Raw genomic sequence first — 20175 nt, forward strand, 5'->3', positions numbered from 1 at the left:
GAGACTTACCCATTACTTAGAGACTTAGGTTATAACAGACTCCAACTTCGACTCCAGACATTTTCAATATACCGACTCTAGCTCAGACTCCATTCAGCAAAAGATTTCTAAAATTATATATTATATTGTAAACCGACTTCAATGGAAAAAGAAGAAATGTGTTTATATAGACTACATATATGCTGAGGGACGAAATATACCACCGTTGACAGGACGTTCCCGGAAACTCATGTGTGACAAATTACTTTTATATAGGTTTTCATTGGCTATTTCAGAAGTTTTGCCCGTTGGTGTTTTGGCTGTATAGGGGCCAAAATCTGCTGTTTTGGGCCACTGAATGGTGATTGAGGCATGGTAGAGCAGCATAATTTCCTTTGTTGCTAAAATGAGGAGTGGAGCTCAAAATTTCCGCTTGAGTGAGCTCCTTTCCAATCTCCTAAGACTTGTGGTTCAGTGCAGTCGCTCCTGGTAAGAAAAAAAAAAAAAAAAAAAATACAACCACCCTCCTCAGTATAAATTCTGGAATTAGGAATGCTTGTAAATAGATTTGCGAAACCTCCTTCCATTGTTAACTTACTTGGTGTTATTATTGTTATAGAGATACTTACAAGCTCGAGGATAAGGCAACCAATGCCCATTGCCTCCATACCAAAAACAGCCAAAGAATTAGTAGCCACTGGTTTATTGGTGCCCCCCCCCCTCATGCGCAGTATTTTGAGATAGGGCTTCCCTTTATGGAAGAGACTTCCTTAGTAGTGTCAAGATGTCTACTGTTGTTTTCCTCCATCCTTAGATTCCCATCTGTCTGCTTCAGACTGGCTTGAGCAGGTAACAGTCATCCCTCATAAGAGAAGAGGAGTCACCTTTCACTCGACAGCCATCAGCGGCAAGCCCTCCTCAGAACTGGTATCAATAAAAGAACTTTTTAATTCCATGTCGAATTGCTCGTCAGGGATCTTTTCTTGGCCCATGGTCGGAATTTCATATGTCAAGGGGGTTGGGTTTGACCCAACCAATATTGACAGTGTTTTTCAGAAAATACCCTGCTTGATAATCAGAGACTGGACAGGACGACCAGAGGCTGGATAAATGAAATTAGCCGCAGTAGGCGGCTATTTGTGTCTACTACTCTCAGCTGTACCACGACAAGGTTTTCACAACTATCCCATCTGACTTGTTGGACTTGGTAGCATAATTTTCATCAGCGTCACATCCCTTTTTGTTAAAAGATGCAAATAATTATGTTGATCAGTTTGAAACTGAAACTTAAGGATTTTTTGTATTTAAAATTTAAAATTCCTGTGTGATTAAAGTAAAATCACATTGTTTCTAAAACCATGCCTTTTTTACATTTTGCTCATGTTGAAGAAAGCCACTTCTTACTGACGATTTGATTGCCATAAAACGTGTTGTCATGGGTTGGCACAGGTTTGACTTTTTGTGGAAGGGGTATTAAGGGTCTTTTTGGAGGTGGGCAGAAAGAAGAATAATGCGTACATATGAAAGCAGTTTCTGGTAAATTTTGCGAAAGTAAAAATTTTTTGGATAAAATTGGAACTTTTAAGAATTTTATTTGGTTAAACTCGAACTCGTGCATTGAAGGCCTTATGATTCTCCAAAAATAAGAGAAATTAATTAAATTTCTGATTGCAACTTTCCCGGACTGGCTTTGCTTCAATCCACCTTCTGAATTAAGGGAAAAAGTTATTTTTTAAACAATGGGTAACCAACCCTACCTGCTGATTCGTCACAACATGTTGGCTCATGATGCTACCAAAAATAGTACCTGGAAAATTATTTGTTACTAATAAAGGCTAGACATTATTTGTTATTTATTTACTTAATTTATTTGTGTGAGATAATGATCTATAGCAATATCAATGCGTTGAGTGCTCCATTCAGCTGTTTAATGAACTGACAACGTCCATTAAGGTCACCGCGAACTGCTGGCTAAATCTCTAAACATCATAAACTTTCCGATTATTTTCTAACTTTTATGTCGGTCAATGCTTTTAGAAGTTTTTCAAAGAGACCCGTAACATTGATCCTAAGCAGATTTTTATCTGGTCAGTAGGTTTTATTAAGGTAGTGACGAATTTTCGTGAATTTTGTTTTGGTGGGTCTACCCTGTGTTGTTTTTGCGAATTTGTTTGACATTTTGTCGAATTTTATTTTTAGCTTTGGTAAATCCACCCTGTTTGTTTTGGTGAATTTGTATGACATTTGACGAATTTTATTTTTAGCTCTGGTAAGTCTAATCTGTTTGTTTTGGCGAATTTGTTTGACATTTTTACGAATTTTATTTGTAGCTTTGGTTAGTCTACCGGGTTTTGCATTGTGGAATCTATTTGACATTTTGACGAATTTTATTTTTAGCTTTGGTAAGTCTACTCTGTTTTGTTCTAGCGAATTTTTATGACGTTTTGACGAAGTATTGTAGCTTTGGGTAGGCTACCCTGTTTTGCTTTGTCGAATTTGTTTGACTTTTTGAAGAAATTTTATTTTTAGCTTTGGTAAGTCTACTCTGTTTTGTTTTAGCGAATTTGTTTGACGTTTTGACGAAGTACTGTAGCTTTAAGTAGTCTGTCCTGTTTTGCTTTGTCGAATTTGTTTGACATTTTGCTGATTTTTATTTGTAGCTTTTGTTAATCTACCCTGTTTTGCTTTGTCGAATTGGTTTGACATTTGGACGAATTTTATTTGTAGTTTTAGTAAGTCTATCCTGTTTTGTTTCTTGGCCGGAAATCGTGTCGAAACCTTAGGAAATTTTTTGAAGGGAATGGGAGGTTGAGAGAATTTTGATTTTTATTTTGGAGGTAAGGAATCATCATATTTTATCTCCAGTCCTCGTAACAGGATATGCTCCGGTTTGTTTTTTTTTCAAAAGGACCCAACTACTTAGAACAAAACTTCTTTTTTTGTAGGATAACATCTCGCTTTTTGAACTTAGAACTTTTGATGTCATATCATTAGTTATGTCCTTATCTAATGATAATATCAGCTCATGTGTATTACCTGGTTATAATTCGCAGTTTTTTTCAATTCATTCGTAAAATCAGTGGCAAAATCATGCAATTTATCTAGGTCTTTCACCGTTGTGATGCAAGTCCCAAAAATGGTTTAACTTCTCAGTGTCATAACACAGCCAAATTGGGTTTTGGTTTAAATTATGTGAATCCCTGACTTTACAATGCTTTGCAAGTTGGTCCAGGAAAGTTTTCATTTAATATTTTCAAATCTAATTCAAAAAGGCTTTGTCTCTGTATTAAGGATTATTTATTGTCCTTAGCTAATTTTTATTTATTTATCCGGATTTTTTTTTAGTGGAGCGGGTGTCTATATTGTTGCTTGTTTGATATCACTACTATGAGTTGTCTTATTCTTTGAATGTGCTTCTTGTCTAATTATTTTTATTGTTTAAAATTGTGTTGTTTATCAGTATCAAACTAAGAATTCCACTCCTTGTTAGTTAGTTTGTCGGGTTTTATTATTAACAAGCGCGCACATAGGGTGGGCACTTTCGGACCGTCTCCCTCCTCTGTAAAGGTTTAGAATAAGGGCTATTGAGAAGGAACATATTGAGAAAACGATTCCTACTTCATAGCAGCTACTTCAATAACAGATTCTTACAGCTAACACATTTTGGTGACAGCTCCGTTATAATTCCCCCCCCCCCAATTTGCAAATATGTAGCCCAATTTATATATTTTTCATGCATTCCACCATCCCTCGTCCTTTTTTTGCCGGGTTTTGGGAAGAGATGCATGGGAAGTATTAAGTTTGGACTATATATTTGCACATTAGAGGGGGGGCTAGGTATAGTGGATCTGCGGTTAAAATCTGTTAGTTATAATTATTATGTGTATTATGAATTAAGAATTATTTTCTTAACGTTTTTCCTTCTCAATAGCCCCTGCTCTAGACCTTTACCCCATTTTCGCCTGAAATATCTGGATTTTAATTATTTTCGCTGTTTTTTTCTTCTTCTTTTTTTTTGTATTTGGGTCCCCTCTGGAACCAATTCTTGGGTATGGGCCTGTTGTCCACTGGGCTTTGTTTTCCGTGCAAGTTGTCAATCGCTGTTATTCTAGTAGCCAGAGGGATAGAGGATTTAGGGCAATTTGAAAAGCAGGTCATCCCCATATGGGATGGGAAGATCGTAAGAAAGGATGTAAAGAGAATCACAGTTTCTTGGGAGGATGTAAAGAGGAAAGCTTTGAGTAGATTGAAATGGGGGAGGAGCATGCGCAGCTGTGTTTGTCCTTTGTGGCTCTCGGTACTGCTGTCAGTTGTTATTAGTAGTGGTAGAGGAATAGAAACCACCTAGTGAGTGTACTGTGTGACCAACCATACAGATAATAATTGAAACACCAGGCAAAGTGTCTGGTTGGGTCTTTGAGTTTACTTCTTTCAAAGGAAAATTGATTTGTTTTTGTTTTTTTCATAATGAGAAGACTTTGGAAGCCAATTAGTTATTATTTTGCACCTGATTCAAAATCAAGAGGTGAAAGTTATAGTTTGGATCAAAGAGTATGGGTAACTTATAAGAATGGAAACTAGCGCTAGTGTCGACCAAAAAACTACCAATGCTATCTAGCGTTTGGCGACACTTGAAATTTTTCTCAGTGTAGTAATAAGAATAATTAATTTATTTAATGCAATTGGTAAAACTAGGATAGCTAAAGTGTCTGATATCAGTTTCTGACAGAAAAATAATTCCAAGGCTTGATCAAAAGCCGTGTCGCCAAATGCTAGATGGCGTTGATTTTTTTTGTTATTGAGACTAGCGCCAGTTTCAACTCTTATAAGTTACCCATACTCTTTGATTTGGATAGTAGAATGATCAAAGTACCTATAGTGTGCTCCTTTCTTCCAAGAGTTTATGCTTAGCGAACTATACTATGAAGTTCATGAGCTAAACTGTATTTATCTGGAAAGGGATACATCTGCCCACCTTTTTGCTCCTTTTCAATTAGTTATCCATGTGAATTTTGGACAGTGTTGTCTATTGAACAATTGGTTTTTCTTTATTTCAGTCTCCAGAGGAACGAAATTAACCGAGCAAGTGATAATCGGAACACCAGGCAAAGTATTTGACTGGGCAACTAAGTTAAGATGTCTTGACCTGACCAAGATGAAAGTGTTTGTGTTAGATGAGGCTGACATTATGATTGACACGCAAGGCCTTCAAGATCAGAGCATTCGTATTCATAAGTAAGTGACATGTTTATTGTTATATTCTTTTTTTGTCTAGTGCAGTTGTTTATTCTCAAACTTAATTAGACACTGTACCCCTTTTTACCTACAAAACATTTTAGGTACCCCTTCTCAGTTACCGGCACTAATTAAACTATAGCTAAAATATAAATAAAATTGCCAGTCTTGGAGTTAAAAAGTTGTTGGATTTTTTAAGTAACCCCTAAAATTTTTTTTTAGAACCGCTGGTTTAGTGTATTTACGAGCTGAGTATATTTTTAGAAAGAAAGCGTGAATTCTTTCGAAGAAAATGAGTAATCGGAAACCAGTATATATGTCTGTTCATGTGTTTCTAAAAATACACTTATTGCTACAATAAAATCTCTTATTATAAATGCACATATATCTAAATTATTCATTTTTAGACTTAGACTATGTGTGTTCTTAGCTATGCATATGTTTTTATGTGCCTGAAAAAAACAATCAAAAGAATCGTAACCTAAATTTTCAAATTCAAAAAGAGAGAAAATAAGAGTCCCTAATACCAAATCGTGTGCTAAAACGTCCCATTTTAAATCTACTTTATTAGATCTTTTTGACCTAGCAATATTTATGCTTTGTTTATCAATATATTGCTGGATTCAGCAATATTTACTCTGAATCCAGTGTTTTGTCTAACAAATAAGAGTTATTTGGCGGGCCTTGATTGCTCACTCGGTAGGAAAAACGAAATACGTTAGGAAATTTGAGGAAATTAAGGCATGAATATTCTTAGCCATGCATGACTATGTATGCTTAAAAATAAAATATGTAAAAGATAAAAGAATAGCAAAGGGAGTAAATCGTAAGCTAAATTCCATTCGTTAAAATCCGTATGAATCACTGGCTGGGGTTTCTGTCAGCTTATGTGTGTTGTAAAATTGATGGCAAAATTAATTGAACCGATATTTTATAAAATCGTACCTATTTTCTTGGGTCTTCATTAGAGCAATGGAGAGAAGATTTAGCGACTGTGAGATGGATTTCTTGAACTCATATAATATGCAAGGGTTTGAAGACACTTGAGATGAAGATAATATTCCATGAAGACATCATGTAAATTTTAAAGTTAAGGCTATATCGGAGCCCTTCAAAACTTAATTTGAGCAAGCTCTTAAAGCAAACCGGTGAGAAATTTAAAATGAGAACTCACGGCTGCTGCAGGATAAACGATCATAAAACGAAGTCATATTTGAAGAAGTTCAAACATGAGTGTTTTTGTATTTGAATGATATATAAGATCGGTTTTTGCAGTTATAAAACGGATGGGCTATTGCGTTCCCTATACACGCAATTAGTCAACGACTCGATTTCAGATATGACCTCTTTTTTTTGTCATTGACGTTTTGCTTTTATGGCAGGAAAAGGCGGGAATGGCAGGAAAGGACAGGGGAAGGTTAAGAGGGAGTGATGGAGATTTTTTTTAGGGGGGGGGAGGTTGGTGATAAAGTAATCAGGAAGCACTTAAAAAGAATTAAAGATTTGAAACAAAAAGTATAGGCTACTAATAAGAGTGGAAGCCAAAGCTAGCATAAAAAAAAAAAAAAAAAAAAAAATCACCAATGTAACATGGCGTTTCTTGGCATTTTTTTCAAGACTTCGTAATTTTTTTTTTTCGGAAACCGAGATCAAATACTTATTACTATACTGGTTCTACCGATTGCACAAATTGCACTGATTTTGCCTTATTACTAAACTGAAAAAATGCCAAGAAGCATCAAATGCTAGATGGCACTGGTGATTTTATTTTGTCAACACTTGAGCCAGTTTCCAGTCTTAAGTTAACTGTACTCTTTCTTAGAAACCACAGAAACCACTTGCTGAAAATAAGCCATTAAATAAACCAAAATGAAACATTCCTGAGCAACGCTGGGTAGTTTCAGTCCGTTTTGCCTTTGCTTATGGGCTCGAGCATTCAGAATATTCTTAAGATTATTTGAAAATGATCAACTCGAAAAATAAAATGTAGTGGTGAAATGTTTCTTTTAATTTTTATTAGTAACCCTCATCAAGTACTTTGACCCTAAAACTTCACAAAAATTTGAAGTGACTTGTTTCTAAAAAGCTTTTTTTTCTGCGAAGACTGAGTTGCAGTTGCCTCTCAATGAGACTATCTGCCATGGCTTTTTCTCCTATTAGCCATGGCTCTCAATTGTTTCATCACAGACTACCAAGTAAATTTTAATTCAAAAATCGGTAAATTTTTCGCAGTTCATATTATTGACTTAGGAATAAAATGAACATACCACTTGATGCCTTTTTTTATGCTCTCTACGAATATAATAATAGCTTATATCGGAAATTCGAATTTACCAACACCCACCCCCTAATGTGCAAATATATACCCTGAATTGTAACCACACAAAGAAGTTATCAACACCAGTTAAGCTATTGAAAAATGATTAAAAAATATAACTAGTTTATAGATAAGTTGTTCAAAAGTAACATATTCCAAACATACTTATTTATAACAATTCAAACCTCATTTATTAGGTAACTCAAATATAAAACGTTTTCCTACCGTTTCAAGTTTTTCAAATGCCTTCGACCAAAATAGCGTCGAATTTTGCGATTCGAAACTTTGCCGTCGACAATTCAGGTATATATTTTCACATTGGGCGCGTGGGGGTGGGTAAATTTGAATTTCCGGTTATTTCCGAATTTCCGAAGCGATTATTATATTCGTAAAGAGCATAAAAAAGGCATCGAGTGGTATGTTCACTCTATTTGTAGGTCAATAATATGAACTGCCAAAAATCTACCCAACAATCACCAGAATCTGTGATACCTTAATTCGCACTCCGGTGCAAAATGAACGTCCATATTGGATTTATTAAGCTCCGTACCAATGATGGCAAAGATTTGGTAAGGTTAACATCAGTAAATGGTTGAATGGGACGGACAATCCCACTCATATTTCTATGACTCGTTATTCCATTCTTGCTCAAATCTGTACTTGAAGGACGCAATTATGGGTGAATTCACCATCAAGGAGGCACACTTGTGCCTCTTTAAAGAGGCGATCCACCACAATGTTAAGCGATTTCCGGTCCTAGTGGTCACAGAGAGACGGCCGTGATCGCATTTTGTAGCCTAAGCTCAAACTAAGAAACATGCAAAATTTCACCCCCCTCCGACTTTATCTTCATGGCGGAAAGAGGGCCGGAAGTTTCAACCCTCCCACCACAGCCCCCCTTTAACGTTGTCCGATCGGGCTGAAATTTAGAGGATAAACTTTCCTAGGGCCTGGGAGCTTCTCCTCAAAATTTCAGCTCAATCCCTGTTTTCCAAAAACCAAATATAGCCACTTAATGTTCATCAAGTTATTTTTTTTTATCTGACACGCCTACAGGCCACAGTTGGCAACGGATCTGGGTGAATGAGGACTCATTCGAAGTGGAATTCGACCTGTTAGGGCGTTTTGATATTTTCAGACCGAAAAAATTATCCCCCGAATTTACATTTACGAAAAACCTCGTTTTCCTATAATAGCCCATGTTAATTTTTGAAATTCCTAAAAGCATAGTATTTCATTATTAAATTAGATCAAAATAGTCCTCTTAACTTGACAAGACCGACTGCAAGCTTCCAAAAATTCCAGCTCTTTCCCAGAAGTTTTTTTGTCGAAAAACGAAAATGTTACTTTGTATTTGCTTGCGTCGAAAATAGATTGCAGAGACTAAAAATAATTTAACAAGAGTCTCTAATGGTACAGTGGTCACTATTCCTGTCTGTCATGCGGAAGTCCCTGTACGTTTTAAGGTTCGAACTTGTGACTCAGCCTCTTTAACTCTTTAGAAAACGTAGTTTTTTTCAAATAAATTTAGCTTAGAAGCTATTTTCCAGTCGTTAGCAACTGGCTTATAGCAGAAATGTTGCCGTGTTCGGGTATTGATAAGACTTTTTAGCACCTTTTGTGAATACTTGTATGTTAGCATTATGTCCACGGTGGCGTCTAAAGGCAAGTGTTTGTAGCTGCAAGCATCCCAATTGAAGCTTTATACTTCTGTTGTTTAAAATCAAAATAAGCTACTGCGGAAAACTAGTTTTGAACAAAATCTTTTGTATGTTAATTTGCTGCATAGGAATTGAATAATGCCAATTATAGCAGATTCTTGTTAATTTTGTATGTTCAAGTAGACATGTTCAGGCAAGGTGTCGAGCGATTTTGTACACGTAACCAATTAATTAAGCGGGCCAGTGTCAGACACTGGTGTATTTTGACAAATGTCTGAATAATCCGAATTGCACGACCACTAACCCATTAGATACATTCAAATTTTTTTTTCCGAAATGTATATCATTTTCTTAAATACGTAATAAGTCAGAATATAAAGAATTTTTTTTTGGAGAGGGGGGGGGGTAGTCAACAGCAACATAAGGTAAAACATATGACAGTTATAAGAAAATATTGCGGTAATTGCAGACTATGAGATTCCCAAGGGGCGAAGTATTTCCAGAGGTCCCTTGCCCCCCATAGATATAGATGGCGCATACTGTTCTCTAGATCAATGTGTACCCCCCTTTCGGCTGTGAAAATATGAAAGGCGTTAAGTAACATTTTAGAAATTGCTCAGGAGAAGCAAAAGACTTATTTTGGAAAATATGCTCTCTGATTAAAAATTTCACTTAACGCCTTTCATATTTTCACAGCTGATTAATTGCTTCTCTGATCAAAATCTTTATTTCGAGATTCTATTCAACGTTTAATATCTATGAGAATTAAACAGTTGAACGTTTATGATTAATTTGTCTGTCGTTTCGTGCATGGGGCAGGAAATGTTCCCACTAAACTCCAGTGCAACATATGCCCCCATCAATGTGTTCTTGTATCCCTGGGGGTATGGGTACTCCACTTTGGGAAACGCTGCGTTGAATATCTATTCTTTATATGTGACGTTTATGTGTATTATTTGCATCCTTATTTAGCAAGCTCCGTCTTGCGATTCAATGAATTAAAGGAACTTCGTTGTAAAAAAAAATATAAGAAAAATTAACGTTTGTAGCTTTTTCGAACCGTTTCTTTATAAGATTTTCCAGTTAATAAGTGACTCAAATGGGGTGGTCATGGTTTAAAATTTGTAGTTCAGCTAATTGAGTTATTAAAAAACATTTATACTTTCGCTTTTTTCTTTCTTGTGAACAGCGGTCCTTTGCTGGGATACAGTAAGATAAATAATTTAAAAACTTTTCTCTCAATATAAGTAACTAATATGGTTTAATTTGTCACCCTCTATGAGAATTAAACAGTTGAACGTTTATGATTAATTTGTCTGTCGATTTTTCAGGGAGGGGACGTTTGTTGATATTTATCTTTTAGGTTTTTATCAAAGACCCAGTAAACCTTCCTTTTTTTATTTTAGTTTAGATTTTTAGAAAACTAATTTTTTCAATAATTTCCAAAGTTTTCTTTTTCCGCTTTTTTCGTTCAGAAATATGTCAAGAATTGAAAGTTTTATTTGTCATGGAGCAATATTCAGGCTTTCGCAGGTTTTTTCTTTACTTATGATTGGCAGTCTGTAGCTCGGAAACTTAAAATGATAAAAATGTTAAACTTTTTTCGATAGGGGGTGTTCGAGAAATAAAATCAGAGTTACTCTCAATATTTCATGGATTTCTTTCAGTCCATTCGAATTGAACCTGTGTGTGCTTACGATTGGTGTGTAATTAATTTGTTTGTTGATGATTAACCATCAGTTTAAGATGATTAATCTTAAATCATCAGATGATTCATCAGATTAATCAGTTTAAGATGATTAAACTGGGTAAGATGTTTTGTTATCTACATGTATCTTTCAGACTATTGCCAAAGACCTGCCAAATGATGCTGTTCTCAGCTACATACGAGAAAGATGTGATGCAATTTGCTGAGTGCATAATTCCAAATCCGTATATTATTAAATTGAAGAGAGAGGAGGAATCGGTGGAAAGCATTAAGCAATATTATGTCAATTGCCCTTCACAAGAAAGTAAATACCGGGCAATCGCTATGATTTATTCATCAGTTTCAGTTGGACAAGCAATTATTTTTTGCCATGTAAGTTGTATTTTTCTTATTGAGGATTTTTTTTTTTCCAGCGGCCAAAGCGTAATTAAAACAAATTATCATTATTATTTGTTTATTAATTTACTTTGCGGAAAAATGCTATTTTTTTAAATTAATTGAAACAACTTTCCAAAAATGAGGATTCTTTTTAATGTTGATTTCAGATTTTCAGTTAGACACCTATATGGGACTCCAGCAATTTTTTCTTTGGACCAACTTCATTTAATTTCTATCTCTAGTATTTTTCACGATTATCAATATAGTAATTTACCTGTAAATTTCTCCGGCATTTTTCCAACTAATTCTCAATTTCATAATTATCCTACTACGCATCGTTTAGACTTTTCGTGCGAAATTCGCCCTACATTGAGAGCGGGATTCAGCATTCGTCACACTGGGCCAAAAATCTGGAACTCAATTCCAGCATCAGTTCGAGAATGCAGCAACAAGCGACATTTTCTAAAATTGGTGAAGAAATATCTTATGACATGCTAAGGATTTTGTTCATTAGGGTTTTCTTTTACGTTGTTGTAAAATTTAATTAGAAAATGGCAGTGTATTTTCGTTGGCAATATTTTCAGCGCTAAAGTATGCCACCAGGCATGTGCGCTGTTTTGTGACATTTATTTATTTATGTGTTATAAATAAAAATATTCTACTCCACTCTAAAAAAAAGAAGTTTGCCAAAGAAAATTAAAGGCCATATTCGTTTTAGTAAAGCGCCAATACGCAGTAGGCTTCATGCTTTTGCCGTTTCGGAAACGGGCAGCAGCCATACTCTTGTTTGTAGTGAAAACTATAGATGTCTTGAGCAGTCTTGGAAAGAACTAATAAAATGAAACTGAATTTCTATGATTTTTGGAATAAAACATCTTTAATAAATTTTTTCAGAGGGAGGGGGCCTGGAGGAAGGGCCAGGGGTCAGTTCTCATGATTTTTCTTTTCTACTTCTCAAAATCCTCCTCAGCATGCTCTGAAATTTTTGCTTATTGAGGGTTTTTTTTTTCCAGCGGCAAAAGCGTAATTTAAACAAATTATTATTTAGTTACAAATTATAATTATTATTTTTTTATTAATTTATTTTTACCCGTGAAACATAAACTCTTCTTGAGATGAAGCTTTTTTTTTAGAACTAATTTTTTTTTATGACAAAGGATTAAGTAAAATCAAGTAATATTTGTAATTTTTTAGTCAAGTATATTTTTTTTCTAGAAGTATTCTAGGAATAAAAGTCTAGGAAACAATTCTTTCTACAATATTGACAGTATTGTGTTAAGCCTTTTTACTTCCTGCATATATTTCATAAATAATGGAGGAGGGAAAAGGGAAAAATATATTGTTGCGGTTAGCAACCGCTAGACATCAAATATTACGGCTAAGGGACTAGACTTGTAGCCCTGATTGGAAAAAGAGGGGGGAGGCGGAGAAACCGAGCGGAAGTTTAAACCTGGGGAAGATGCCACCACCTTATCCCAAAATTAAAGCTTCAAGATTCTCCTTTCTTGAGAATTATGTATGTGCCAATGTATACAGCACAATCAGATCCCCCTCCCCTCCTCGACCCGTTGGATATGCACAAAACATAGGGTTATTGAAACAGGTGTTTCGTCCTTTCAGCAGTGTTGCATTAAATTCAAATCTACATAGAACCTTATATTCCAAATACCTCCAAAGTAAGGATCACCAATTAAGATCCCAATGCAAATCATTAAATTTTTTTATAAACTGGTGAATATCCACTAAAACATCCAATGGTTGTTCAGACAAATTCTAACTTTCCCCTATATATTCACGGGAGGGGTGTATTTATGTACTCATTTATCGCAACAACATCACTCATTTAATGCTGAAAACTATGAATGTGCAAATTGACAACTGAATAAAAAAAAAGAAAAAAGGAAGCTCTTTTTGTAATTCGATTAGCATCCACATTGTTTGAAATGTCCTTACAACTATGACTTGAGCATGATCTAGGCCTTGTTTATCTTATGTGAATTACTGATAAACAGTTGAATTATATAACTGTTAACATTTATGTCTTGTGACACTAACACCCTTTGAGTTGCTGAGGATTGCTCAACCTACTGGTTTGGTATTTGAACCATTTTTTCGTTTTGTTTTGTCCAATATGTTCTTCAAAATTTTATTAATATATTTATTAGTTGGACTTGTTTTTATTGAATATATTAAAAAAAAGAAGATATATTTAAAATAGCCTCTTACTTGAGGTGTACATACATGGTCCAGATGGCATCATTAAAAAAGAGGAAGAGAAGTTTAATTTAATTTTCTAATTGTTATGTGTAATCTAAACCAAAATTAAGCCATATTACTGATCTACTTATTAATATTTCGTTTATTATTAATCTTTCATTTGTCATTCTCAGCCTCTTGTTGCAAGTGTAGGGATACTGGACAAATAGTCTCCAAGGCAGTAAAAAAGGTCTCAGCCTATAAAAATCATCATTGTTGACCCTATTTATTTCTTCATCTCTTCCTTATTTTCAAATAGAAAAACCTTAGTATATCATATCCTATCCTGTTTCTGCCTTCGTGCACTAAAATGTTTAATAAAAGACATAAGCCAAAATTTATTTATTTAATGTAATTATTATATGAACTCTAAACCAAAATCAAGCCATGTTACTGATCTACTTATTAATATTTTGTTTATTATTGATTTTTCATTGGTAATCCTCAGCCTATTGTTATAGATGTAGGGATATAAGAAAAATGGTCTCCCAGGCCGTAGAAAAGGTCTCAGCCTAGAAAAATCGTTATTACTGACTATTCTGTATTTGTTCCTTCTCTTTCTTCTTGTCAAGAAAAAGAAACCTAGCATATCGTTTCGTATCCTATGTTAGCTTTTGTGCAATAAGTGAAGATTTAATAGAAGACTTTAGCCGAAATGGCCTACCATGACAGAAACAAATATATATACTTAACCGATATATGCAATAGCTGCTATGTGAAGAACTAAAGAGCAGCTATTGTGTGTACTGGTCTGTTTTTTCTCCTTATTGTTTTTTTTTTTTTTTATTTTTTTTGTTTTTTGTTGTTTTTGTTTTTCATCTTTTTGTCTTGTTCTTCTTTTTTTCTTCCTTTATATTACTTCCTTTTTTAAGTAATTATGGTTTAGATTCTTTTTTTCTCAACGCCGAGGAAGCCTTGTTGAACACAAGTGAAATATTTCTTTGATTGCTCTTCTTTCTTCTCTTCTCCCTGCTTCTTTTCTTCCGTTGTTTTTTTTAGTATTTTCTACTTTGGTTTTGTAGATTTAATAGATTATTTCCAAAAATTTGGTTTTTCTTGGTAAAGTAAAATAATAAATTTGTTGAAGGGGATATTCTAATAACCCTCAAATGCACGGTATTTTCGGCAGTTTTACATCCAGCTGCTTTTATTAAAAATACCGCTCTGAGTTCAAATATCCTTTAAAATAAGCTTAAGTTAATCAGTCTCTTTTTCCAATATAATATATTAATACAGTCCATTAATGACATCGAGTCCTCACAGCTGCATCTGAAGTCATCCAAGCGTCTTCTGTGGCCTGTCATGTAAATCAAGCTGAGTTTAATTAATCCTTTTTCAGACATATGTCAATCCATTTGATATTACAGCCCACTAGCAGTGCGGGTCATCTAAGCTTCTTCTATGGCCTATCATTTAAATTAAGCTTTGGTTAATCAGTCTTTCTTTTCCAGACACGGAAAACAGCCTCATGGCTAGCGGAGAAGTTGACTCGAGATGGTCACTCAGTTGGGCTGTTGACTGGTGAATTGGAGGTTGACCAAAGGATTGCTGTATTGGAAAGATTCAGGAAAGAAAAGGAGAAAGTTTTAATCACCACTAATGTCGTGGCAAGAGGTATATGTGATGTGTTTAATTATTTGTATTCTAATATTAATCGTACCAAACGACAGTTCTACCTAATGTTTAATGAATGATTATTGAAAAGTAGGTCAAAAGTAAAAGAGAGTTCGTCCTCGAATTGGATTGGAGGACGTTGTAAGGATTAGAAGGAAATTGGGAATTTTTGGGAGGAAGTTAAGAGCAAAGCTTTGAATAGATTGGAGTATACGAGGGGCGTGCACAGCTGTGTTGGTTTCAGACGTCTTGGTGCTGCAGTTACTTGTTAGTTGTGATATTATTATTCACTCTGTGTTATTATGTGATTGTATCCTATTTTGCAAATCTTGTATGAATATTCATTTTAGACCATCTAGCGTTTATTATGTTAGCGTTTTTCCCTTCTCACTGTATTATCTTGTTTTATTTTTGCTGTTTTTAAACAAGCATGTGGATTTGGCCTATTTGGGCTTTTGGCTGTCAAATTTTTAATAAAATCGTATCTTGTTTTGTAACAGATCTTTGCCCAAAGTAGATTATAAATGAGATATTTAATACGTAATTCTCAAAAAATTCTGTACATCATCTAATACGTTATATAATTGTATAATAAAGCTATACGTTGTCCAGCCTATAATTTTAGTTTATTTGTATAAAAGCCAAGAAGAGCTGTGACAAACCGTAAAAAAACAAAACTGAAAAAAAAGGTGTCACTACTTTATATCAAGTAAGAAAGTACGTTAACGCAGTAACCATAACCCAGCAGAAAAAGAGCTCAGGGGTTCAGTATTAGTCACAGAAGTCCCCCTTTAGAGTTCTTCTAAAATCCTTCTTCCTCATTATTTTTATTCTTATATATTATTTATTATATGATATATATTATATATTATTTTATTCGTGTCATTTACGCTGGTTTATAGTATTAGTATATACGGCGACAAATATTGAAAAATAAACAGAAAATATGGTACGACATATTTTGCATAATATACCACATAGATACCATATAGATAGATGCAGTCTCCTACCTAGATTGTAATTCGATCCTGATTTCAGCCACGTATAGCTATTGAAGTTTTTTGTATGGTTTTATTTAGTTGATGACGATTAGTTAGAATTGCTTGACGACTGTTTAGGATTGTTCATCCTGTTATAGAGGTCTTTTATTTCCTATTTTTTGGCGTTATTATTCTGTTAAAATGGTTTTCTGCTAAAAACAGTTGCTGATGTTTTTCCATTGAAGACAGTCTCAAACCTACGGCTCCTATTCCAGTACTCTTAACTTTTTGAACAAGTTCGTTTTACATTTTCTTTTCTAATGTCTTTTTTTAAATTTATTTTTTCTCTCTTTTTTACCATTTTAAACAATGTCTGATGTGAATTCTCAAATATTCACTTGGAAAAGAATTTAATTGTACCATATTTGATAGCATATCTATATCTATTACTAGAAACTCTTCCGTTTTTAAATGTTTTTAACGAAACAAGTTTTGGTAGAAGAAAAATGTGAAAAAAAGAAATAAAAGAGAAAGATTTCTAGCGGGATGAACAATCCCAAATACTCACGAAACAATCCAAACAATTCCTTATCAATTTTAGGGCTTACCCTGTATATATTTTTCTCAGTAGAGATTTCCAGTGATTTTTCACATTTTTTCGCTGCCTAGTCGAAATTTTCGTGAGTTTATGGCTTAGATTTTTATGGAAATAGTTTTGGATTTAAGTCCTCAAATATTCAATTTCGATTTTTGGCATTTATAGCTACAGAAATTTTCTTGATTTTTTTTCCTGGCTTTTCCTTTTGTTGTTTTAATTCGGTAAGCACCGTTCAGGATGGGAATTCTAAAAAAATTCGTTTCTATTCGTTGCATTTCGAGATATAAAACTTCATTTTTTTTACATTTTTTTTTTCAACGAATCCCTGTTATTTTAAATTTCTTTCTTTTTTGATTGAAAAATAGTTTCAGACTGGAATTCTTAATTATTTGCAATTTATTTGGCGTGTAATTTTCACTGTTTTCATTGAAATTTTTGTTATCCTTTTTTCATCTTCTCACTTATTGAAGTTCCGTTCTAATTGTTCAACATCAACTTCTAGTCGTTGCTTTTGACCAATCAAGGCCGCTTACAAAAGAGGTATCAAATTTTGATTGGAAGATAATGATTACGCCTAGACATTTATGTTTAGATAAACCTGTATGTAAATTGAACTTTAAAAAAAAAAAAACGGAATTTAAGCAAGCTATACATAAGTACATAGGTGAATTTAAAAGCTAATGGCCATATACACGAAAAAAGACAAACAAAATACGAAATTGCACAAATCAATAATAGTCAATAACAAATCAATAGCAGCAATAATAGCCGCGATTAAACCCCCTTAAAAAAGCTATTCCTTGAATTCTCCAAACTTGGTATGTTACCAAGAAAAGAATGGCTTTTCTTGCAGAAAACAATGAAGGACGATTATTACATTTTGAAATTTGTGCCCCTGTATTTTTTTCCATCCCTAAATTAAAATTTTTTTTTTGTATTTTTATTGAAAATACTCTTATTCATATTTTCAGAGAAAAAACTGCTCACCTCTAGATTTTTGACCCCTCCCCCCTCCCAGCTTCTCTGGCAGCTTTCACATTTAATAGGTTCCAAATTAGAGAAAATCCTTTTTCTTTTTCTCGATGGTGTATACAATTTAAAAATAACTACTATAGTGAAACTTTTATTTTTTTACCATATTATTTTCTTTACCAGCGAATAGATAAAGAATTGTGAAAAAAGTTAAACGTGTGTATGAAAAACTGTACTTCTATTTATTAATTCATAGATTTCAATAATATTTACACGTAATTAAATAGAAATTCAAACAGAGTAAGAAAAATAAAAATACATTGATACTCTTCATTATGCGTATAAACAGATTTCAGGTCCCATCTCTGTTTGTAAGGAGGATATCTAGGATTCCTTTGCATAGATGTGTTTGCCCCCCTCCCCCTAGATTTTGAAGAATACATTTCTGGGATTATTCTCATTGAAAATGTTTGTTTTAATATATTCTCATATAAGAATAAAGAAATTTCTCCCGCTTAGAGATATTAAAAAGTAAATTTTGTCACTCTAATTGCTGTGAACTAGGGCCACTTGCATGACTTGAATAAAGCTAGTCAGTAAAATAATCTAAATACTGAGGTTGTAAGGTAAAAAATTAAAACGGTAAAACTTGAAGAAAATAATAATAACCTAGAAACTAATAATTTCTTATAGATGATTAAATTCTATTTTTCTTTCCTTAGAATTCAAGTCAGAGATCTATTATGTGACCCGTCGTAAGTTCAACTTGTAGTCAGAATAATGCGTAAAGTACGAGGAGAAGTGGTTTATGGTTAAATCCCCTTAAAAAAAGCTATTCCTTGAATTCTCCAAACTTTGGCATTTACTTAGAAAAAATTTCAGGTCATCTCCATACTCACCATAACAGGGGCAATCAGTTACCTCTCGGGCCATCTCCATTATAAGAATCCCTGTGTCATCTACACAGTCTAAGCTAAATATGTTTGTGAATTCGACTTAAGAGAACAAAAAAAAATTGTATTCAAAATTTAAACAGGCTATACATGTTTCGAAAAAAACTATGGCACTCCTAAGGCAAGTTAAGTGAATTTATTTCTTTCTGTCTGTGTATGTCTTGTTCTTACACTATTAACCTTTTTTAGGCATTGACATTGAGCAAGTCACACTCGTCGTCAATTACGACGTACCTGTTGATATGGAGGGAAATGCTGATTGTGAAACATACCTGCATAGAATTGGTCGAACTGGAAGGTTTGGAAAGAGTGGGCTGGCAATCAATATGGTCGATGGGCCTAGGACATCGAATGTTCTCAAACAAATAGAAAACCACTTTGGTAAGTTTGGAAGCATTGTTACTGTTTGTATGACCACTAATGTTTACTTTACTTTTTAACCATTCAACGTCTTAAAAATAATCCTGCTTTGGTAAGTTTGGAAACATATTGTTGCTGTTTACATAAGTATTATTGTTAACGTTACTTTTAGGGCATTTTATATTTTCAATTGAGCTAAAAATTACTTGGTAATTCTGAAAACAAATATTTTTAACCTTATCTTTACATAAATACTACTGTTGACGTTACTGTTAAGACATTCAACGTTTTTAAAATAATCGGAAACCATTTTGGTAAGTATGGAAACAAATATTGCTACTGTTGTCGGAACTGTTATTCTTTTTCGTAATTTTTAAGCTTATTCAAATAATCTAAAAACTACTTAGGTAAGTCTGGAAACAAATACTTTAACTGTTACTGTTTACGTTACTGTTAGGATATCCAACTCTTGATCATAGTATTTCAAAACCACCTTGGTAAGTTAGGAAACAAATACTGTTACTGTTCACGGAACTATTATTGTTTACGTTACTGTTAGCGCATCAAACGTTTTTAAATAACTTAAGAACTACTTTTGTAAATCTGGAAACAAATACAATTACTGCTGAACGAATAAGTTAAAAACTACTTTGGTAAATCTGGAAAAAATATCATTACTGCCGAAGTATAAACATAATAAATAAAAAAAACAGAATTTTTCGCAAGAAGAATGGAATGCAGCCCTATACTAGTCCACAAATTCTAGAGATCGCTATAAACGTTAGAGAAGGAACGAAAGAAACGTACAACAAAGATATTAGTAGTATCATGATAGAGACCCGCTATGTGCTATAGTTCTGATCTATCAAAAGTAAATTCAATTGATAAATTGGCCTCAAAATATGAGGTTTTCTTTACGATTTCTTTGCGGTTTTTGTAATGCAAATATTTCGTTTTAACGACGAATTCCAATTTTTGTCAACCAGTATGAATATTTGTCAACGAGTAAGACTTCTACAGGTTTCACTGTAATCTTCTGTGGGCTGTGTGAGTTCTTTTAAAGATCAGATTTCATCTTTCCATTGACAAGCTTAACGTTAAATTTCGTTGGCATTTGACTTATTCAACTAGTCTGTAATTATAGGCAACTGTTCCATTGAAACA

At 33.8% G+C, this 20175-nt stretch overlaps 1 protein-coding gene across 1 annotated transcript in view; it reads left to right on the forward strand.

Moving 5' to 3' along the window:
• Dbp80 (putative ATP-dependent RNA helicase Dbp80) overlaps positions 1–20175 on the forward strand; it is a 68861-nt gene that overhangs the window by 30635 nt on the left and 18051 nt on the right. The window contains exons 5-8 of the mRNA XM_089093636.1: positions 5037–5214; positions 11035–11272; positions 14986–15148; positions 18841–19032. Coding sequence (XP_088949762.1) covers positions 5037–5214; positions 11035–11272; positions 14986–15148; positions 18841–19032 — 771 coding nt within the window. The remainder of the gene's footprint in view (positions 1–5036; positions 5215–11034; positions 11273–14985; positions 15149–18840; positions 19033–20175) is intronic.

Source organism: Artemia sp. Qi Xiang Cuo, chromosome 8 (assembly GCF_049724085.1).
Source record: "Artemia sp. Qi Xiang Cuo chromosome 8, ASM4972408v1, whole genome shotgun sequence".
Lineage (NCBI taxonomy): Eukaryota > Metazoa > Arthropoda > Branchiopoda > Anostraca > Artemiidae > Artemia > Artemia sp. Qi Xiang Cuo.